The sequence below is a fragment of the Limulus polyphemus genome, unplaced genomic scaffold, assembly GCF_000517525.1.
Source record: "Limulus polyphemus unplaced genomic scaffold, Limulus_polyphemus-2.1.2 Scaffold426, whole genome shotgun sequence".
In the NCBI taxonomy this organism is placed as follows: domain Eukaryota; kingdom Metazoa; phylum Arthropoda; class Merostomata; order Xiphosura; family Limulidae; genus Limulus; species Limulus polyphemus.
In genome coordinates this window covers 417,702-425,849 of record NW_013666036.1, presented here as the reverse complement: position 1 = coordinate 425,849, position 8,148 = coordinate 417,702, and the positions used below count along the sequence as shown (strand labels likewise).

The 8,148-nt window shown below is 34.3% G+C and overlaps 1 protein-coding gene across 5 annotated transcripts in view; it reads left to right on the top strand.

Moving 5' to 3' along the window:
• The window catches only part of LOC106458188 (single-stranded DNA-binding protein 3-like), a 67,476-nt gene that overhangs the window by 9,392 nt on the left and 49,936 nt on the right, over window positions 1-8,148 (top strand). For all 5 annotated transcript variants that reach the window (XM_022384324.1, XM_013917659.2, XM_022384323.1 and 2 more), the window contains exon 5: window positions 1,074-1,115. In XM_022384324.1, the coding sequence (XP_022240032.1) occupies window positions 1,074-1,115 (42 nt within the window). The remainder of the gene's footprint in view (window positions 1-1,073; window positions 1,116-8,148) is intronic.

Here is an 8,148-nt window from a genome sequence, read left to right as displayed (position 1 = left end):
ATAACTATTTATAATGCTCCCTAAATAATAACAAAAATTAATTACAGTGAAAGCAATGAAGATTTTAAACCTTTTTTTGATTTACGGTATTTTCTTATTTTGATCTTTTGAGCTGTTTTGTGTTTAGAACAATATATACTAATTTTTAAAGTATCAAATTGAATTTTTGTTTAATAAAAATCTTACAAATGCGACTGTAGCTTTTTTTCCCCAAAACTTTGTCTTCAAAATAAGGGTGCGTCTTATATTCCGAAAAATACGGTAATAAGGCTTAAGTTAGATTATCATACTATTAATTAGACATGAGTATTCAGTTTTGTTTACCATCAATCTGTACCTTATTTTGTGTTCCCTTGAGCTAAGTATTCTGAATAAGTTTTGATCAGACTTGATAATTCGTGGATCTAAAGATAAATCAAAAGAGGTACACTTTATACGATGTGACCTTTATCCTTTAAAAGTAAAACTTAATTTTAACTATTTCATTATCTCTTACATTTCCAGTACACCTTCACTTCTGAATCTTATGCTACTTTTTAACAGACCGACTACAAAGGTGTTGTTTATTAGTATAGACGCAGTAGAGTTTTGGTATTAATAGATTGTTAATTCCTGGATTAGCGGTAAGTTTATGGACTTACAACGTTAAATTTGGAGGTCGATTCAGTGCAGTGGGCAGATTGTAGATAGCCGAATGTGTAGCTTTGCACCAAGAAAATAACAATAACAACTACCCCTGTCTAGAGGCGGACAACGTTTCGTCGGCTTCTGTATTGAGACATTCAACCTGTAGAAAGCCTCAGCAGAGTAGTCGTCCCTCTGTAGATACAGGCAGGAGCTATACATTAAAGCCAGAACTATTATGACAATGTGTTTAGATAAACAGATAGATTTATAATTGCACTATTCAGCTTTAAATATCTTGTATGAGTTGTAATTATGAAACTGTTGAAATACATGTTTTATTTTTCTTCTAGTGTAATGTGGATGTATTATTATTACGTGGAAGACAGATAGGGGCTATGTCGATGTTTTTCTTTACATATTGATATCACCCTTTTTTCTTTTTTAAGGGGTTTATCAACTCCGGCTATGCCGTCAATGGGATTGGACACGTAAGTGTTAACATCTATTTTATTAAAGTTCGATCTGTTTCGTTCATTTGATATATATATATATGTGCGTATATTAACTGACGGTAGCATTATTATGTAGTATTTATGAATTCTGTGCATGCTAATTATTTTAACGCCTCTATAAGAGTATGTATCATATAGCATCGTATAGTCAGAGCCGGATTAAGCGATATGGCAAACACGCACATGCGTTGGTCCCAGACCAGAAAAAAGCTCATGAATGAAGGTTTCTTAAAAGGTGCCAAAATTTTCTTAAATTACTACAGCTAAATTTTTTTATACTGAAATATAATATATTTTTAATTAAAGACGACACGGAATATCAATGTACAAAAACAAGTTTTTAATGTTAAACTAAGTTAGTTTTGTAAAATAATGCGGTTGTAATGTTTCTTTCATTATTACATCTTATTGAGCTTATAGTTATCCTAAATAAATTATAAATTATATATATTGTGATTAGGGTTGTCTAGACAAATCAAACATATCCTTACAATGAAGAAAATTATTATGTGTTTTACATTCATTTAAAGCTAGATTGTCATTAGCTGTTAAAAGTTGTATACGTTTCCCTTTGAATCTTGGGTTCGTGGTTGAAAGGAAGGGCCCATAACATTTGCTGTGCGTGGGGTCCAAGATACGCTTAACCCGGCTCTTCATATTGTAAATATTATTTAAAAACGATTCTCTGAATCTGTTACACCACATACGATATTCCACCTCCAGGAGGCACACATCCAGTATTCCTCAACTGTCTTGCAAAGTTTATGGGATGTGCGTTGTCGTATGATGAAATAGAGGAGATACTTTTTTTTTTGGTACATGGGAAAATATTTCACTAAATTTTGCCTGTCCTGATGTTAACGTATTATACTACGGAATTTAACGAAGCCAGTAATCATCGGGAACTATGAGGAAAAACAATCACCCGGCAGATTTTCTGTCAAGATTGCACATATCTCGGAGGACAGATGTCAGAAGCATCAGATTCAAAACTCGCGAGTTTTAAAGTAGCAAAATATCCGTCGTGTAACAGATGTGGGTTCGATCATGAAGCGATACCAGTTGCAAAGAAAGCAAATCGTAGAAGAGGACAGAGAAGAATTTCCGTTAATATTAATAAAATGCCACATTGCCGAAGAGAAACATGTATACCTACAGTCCAGGTATATGTTCACAAAATCGTCGGAAAACGTGAACAGAGCGGTGATAGTGGTTAATTTAGGGGAGATACCACTATATTCACAGAAAAACCACAGCAAAATACTCCCCCAAATCAAGCCGTACAGATCCCTGTATTTGATTTCACCGTTTATCCGATTAACTTGGAGATTCGTTGTTGAAACTTAGCTGCGGTCAAATTTCCTGTAGGTGTATAGAGGGGACCGTCTTAAATGTCACGCGTGAATTTTATTAGTCATGCATGGACAACATAATGTACTAATACGAATATATTATGTTTGCGAATGTGAAAATATCAGTATTCATTACGATCGTTTTATTAATAACAGAGTTGTTATTACGAAACTAGTTATTTGTTGTCATTGCTAGATGATCCTTATATTTTGTATATGATGAAACACCAAGCATTCATAAAACTACAAATAAAAAATTAATATTATACACCAGAATATTCTTCGCTTGGCAGGATATGCTGTCCAAATTGAATCATCGTTGTATACTTTGCTTTTAACTTACGTACTTGTATGTAAATATGAAATAATGTCGTCATATTTTAATTTTAATCAAGTAAAAGTACAAGTGCCACTGAAGTCTCTAAACCAAGTTGGGGAAATCTTGGCTTGCTTGTAATTGTCGCTGAAACACACCACACAAAGTCCAGCTACTACTTTACTTAAGGAAATTTTCCAACCCTATCTTCTAATTCGGCCTTGTGAATAGAAACGTAAGAACACTTTATTTGATTAACGATACTCATTATCGGGTTGATTTTTAGTTTTCATACAAGTAGCTCTGACCGGAAGTTAATATTAGCATTTTAAGGTAAAACTCCCAATCATTCAACTTCTTCATGGTCTTAGTGAAATTTATTTCAAGTCGGAAAAGCTGTTTGTTTTCGTGATTCTTGGAAACTAGATAAATCACGATCATGGAAACCTGATAATCCAACCACTTTCCAAGGGAGAGAGTACTTGTTGAAACCGGATTTCCGTAACTTGTTTGTTTTTGAAATGTATATTCCGCGTTTTCCTTCCTCCACCAATACTAATGCTGGTTACCGAATTTTGTTTTGAAGCACATCTGAATACAGGTTTCTTCACTCCCATCCGTGACATTAGACATTGAGTTTTGTCAAGAGCCTATAGGATTTAGCATATAAAGACGGTATGTTAGACTGGCGGCTCTGTTTGTGTGTGAACTGTACATTACAATTATAATACCAGTCATAAATGTTTATTTACAAAAAAAAAAAGTGGATATCTACTTTGGAGTATCAAAGAAATATACCACAGACAGTTCAGGGATATTACGTGTTTGTGATCCCACAAGCCCACGTTTTTTAAAAGTTCATTAAATTTTTAGGACTTTATTTACTGGATTTATGCATTTCATTCGCTTGAGTATAGTGCATTGAGTTGTACTTGAGGTTATTGAGATATGTTATGGACTGATTAGATATGTAAAAAATTGCATTCTTAGGAAATAAAAGGTAGCGCAAAGAAACGTTAAACTCAATACTATAGCCATTCACAAGTGGGCGTAATTAATACTCATGTGTCAGAGTTTTTTAATGTTTTTAGAAACATTAGCTTGGGTGTCATTAGAACTAGTTACTTATATATGATCTGTATAACTTGGATATTGTTTGAAATCTACCAAACCAATAAACTGTATGAATTCAACTTGGTGGATAACTTTTCACAAAAGTTATAGTAAATAGAGGTCGCTACAAAATATGTGAATTATTATTATTACACCATTATTAAATTTTATTTACATCATACCCAAAAATAGCATGGTTACTAACTACATGTTTATTTTGCATATTCATTTAACATAATTTTGTTATATACATTATAAATGAAGAAATAGTAAATATTAAATAGTATAACATAAATTGGCTTAGATGTGTGAAAACTAGATTGAGGAGCATTTATAAATATTTTATTCTATTTATGGTTACTAGGTAACCATTTATTCTCCAATCACAAGGTTTATAATAAAATTATATAGGGATCTTTGAAACTATGCCTAGTCCGTAGGAAAACTTGTGTACGTAGGAAGAGGAAGAATATGCTGCATAACTTGGAATTAAATATAAATTATGTTGACTGTACTTATAACTTGAATAATTTTTTTACGGTCAATAAAATATATTAGTACTTTTTTGTGACGAAAGACGTGTATATTGTTTTTGGTAGGCCTACTCTAATCAAAATAGCCAAACTTGGCGAAGACCATTTCGTTAAGTTAGCAAGTTCATCGATGAAAGGCCATTACATAGTCAATATCTGCCAAACCGCTCCGCACAGATAGCCTATTGTGTAGCTTTTTACTTAACATCAAACAAACAAACCCTCCACACAGTTATAACCTATTTCACACAAGGTGGCGCCCTTTTAACCTTATTTTATGATTTTTAGTAATTACGTGCCAATTGGCAAGCTTTATATCTAATGCTACTTAAAGGATTGAAAATCTATTAACGCTTCCAGCGCTTTAATTAGTTGAAGCATTATAACGACCTTCTAATCACTGGAACTTGTTTCTGTATCGATGAATATGCTTCAGAGGGTATTCTGTGAGTAGAGACGAGAGTGCGTTGTTTCACCATTTGATGTTTCATTATACCAAATTGTTAGGTAGACGTTGATCAACCTAATAGCCATCTACCTTCTTATTGTTATGTTAAACAAGAAGTTGTTAATTGTTTTGTTTTTCCAAAATATTTCTTGTAAAGTGTGTGTGTGTATATATACTCATATTTTAACTTCGAAATAATGTATAATAGACTCCAGATTATCAAACAGTTTATATTCAGATCTTACTGGCATTCATTACATAAAATTAATACATCATTGAGTCATTGTTACTTTACGTAGAACTTTTAATTTTGTTTGTTACTACATTGAAAAACCTTTGTTTAAAGTTACACTCTGTTGTTGTTTCAAAACATAATCGTTATTTTTGTGTTTTATATTTTAACTACAGTAAAAATATTTTGTGTGGTATATTGCAAAACCCGGAGGATTGTTTGTTTTTGAATTTCGCGCAAAGCTACACGGGGGCTATCTGCGCTAGCCGTCCCTAAGTTAGCAATGTAAGACTAGAGGGAAGGCAGCTAGTCATCACCACCCACCGCCAACTCTTGGGCTACTCTTTACCAACTAATAGTGGGATTGACCATAACATTATAACGCCCCCACTGCTGAAAGGGCGAGCATGTTTGGTTTGACAAGGATTCGAACCCGCGACCCTCAGATTGCGAGTCGAGCGCACTAACCACCTGGCCATGCCGGGCCAACCCGGAGAATAAAGCCACACTGTATCGTCATTATATTGTGTAAACGCTTTTAGTTTTATTTTTTACCAGAATAAAAAGCTTTTGTGTGATACATTGCAAGACTTGTAGAATGTGTCGTTGTTTTATTCCTCAACATATTTTTTTGTGCGTGGAGTGAAAGTAATTTAAATGCATGTCTACGTCTCCCAAACGTTTTGTTTGTATATTTTAACGTTTTTGTTTGGTACATTCATGAAAGGCATTGTGTCTAACGTCACACAAAATATACAGAATATATCAGTATAAAGTCGCCGTGGAACCGAATGCATAAGAACTACATTTTGACATTATTTGGCGTCGCGAAAATAGTGTGATACCACTAAAAACTGAACGCATTTGGATAGGGTATGTAACAACCCTTTCCATCGCAAAATATTCATACACTCAGATTATATAGGTGTGTTCAGATCTGAGATATAGAATTTTGAAGACAGAGATAAGGGTGTACTTAATGACGTTGAGTAACAAAGAAATATGGATCAATTTGTAACAGGTGAGAATCTATGAACACAAAGGTTATTTAAAAAAATCGTCCACGTGTACCAGTCAGTACTGTTCAACATAACCAAGAAGAATCTCAGTGTGGAAGAACAACATTAGTCACGTGTACACAAGCTTTTTCCATAACATATCCATTCAACTGTCACCTCAAGTAGCTGGTGAATGAAACTGATGTTCATGCTAAATGCAGTGCCTATGGATTTCTATGCGAGAGGACTGTTGAAATGGGCGCTGGGAAACTGTTGTCTTTGTCCACTAGACGAATTATGGAAGCCAGAGAAGTTTAGTGTAGTTTGGTCATGATATCTTTACGACAAAGCTTTTTGCATTTGAAACAACGATGCACAATCGTCAGATAGAACATGTCCGGACTTGACGACATGAACAGTAACGACGTAGTGAAGCACCAAAATCTATTTTAATACTAGACCACCGTGACCCGTTGGGTCACTCACTATTCAGAGGTTATGAAGAATTCGAGCTAATTTCAATATGGCACCGAAATGATGGTTTATTTTGAGATAATTTAATTAAATATTTCAATCCATTCGTGTCATTCATAATTCAAGAAAAGATATTTGATTGTTGATCGGGAGCAAAAGGAAAGACCATTTCATTTTTCAAAAAAGTGAAGTAAGAAGTTTCGTAAAGAGCGCGAATGTAAAATTTTGTTTGTTTGTTTTGAATTTCCTCGCAAAGCTACACGAGGGCTATCTGCGCTAGCCGTCCCTAATTTAACAGTGTAAGACAAGAGGGAAGGCAGGTAGTTATCACCACCCACCGCCAACTCTTGGGCTACTCTTTTACCAACGAATAGTGGGATTGACCGTCACATTATAACGCCCCCACGGCTGAAAGGGCGAGCATGTTTGGTGTGACAGGGATTCGAACCCGCGACCCTCAGATTGCGAGTCGAGTGCCCTAACCTCCTGGCCATGCTGTGCCAATGTAAAATTACTCATGCTAGAAATTTTCATAAAAGTGACCCGAAAGACGGCGCTAACACGGTAACCCGTGGCCTGATTTTAATGAAACTTGTTTTATTCTATTTCTATTCATATTTCAGGGGGTACTATATTCCTACAAATATGGCGCTATTGTGCGCAGTTTTTGCTGTATTTAATTACAGACAAGCAAACAAACAAACAATCTCAGAGTTTTAGTAGTATATAAATAACATACTTAACATCTGTATTGCGTTGCATATTCATGAGTAATTTCTACACTGTGTAACTCGGAATAAATGAAAGGTATTCAAAATGCAGTTTTGTATATCTTAGAATATACAAAATACACCGTATATTAAATGAATTATATTCTTTTATACATTAATACTATATAGATACACTGTATTGTACTTCCATAAAATATATTGCCATAATATTTCAGAATACCGCTACATGTGCAACAATAATGTGTACTGTTATTTAAATTTTTCTGTGTATCCGTGACTTCGTGAAGTTTATAGTGTAAATCTATAAATGGTTCTGTATCGTACATTAACCAGCATTTCAAACCACGTTACAGAAACTATGTCAAAATTGTACACAAACATTAAACGTAATATGTATTGTACGTGAACTGCCTTGCGCCAAGTGTACTTAAATTATGCATAGCTTTTCATGTGTTTGTATGTAGTTGGTGTATGATGTATAGTTCACATATTGTTGTCTTCCGTGAATATTCCATTGTCAGAGTGAGGTAAAATAGGGAAGCAACATATCACGTGTACTGCTTATTTTGATTTTAATGTGCCCCACTTTGATCTACACAGTGTATCGTGTGAGAGTATTTGTGATCCTGTTTCTACACACGGGTGAGGTCATTATTCACTTTTGCATGCGTGTATATGTGCAATGTTTGGCTAATTTTGTGCAGTTCTTGTAACAGTGGACAGAAAGGTGCATTCGTTGTGCTAAACGTCGAAAACCTATAGGAGCCATATAAATATATATATGTATATATATATATATATACATACATACA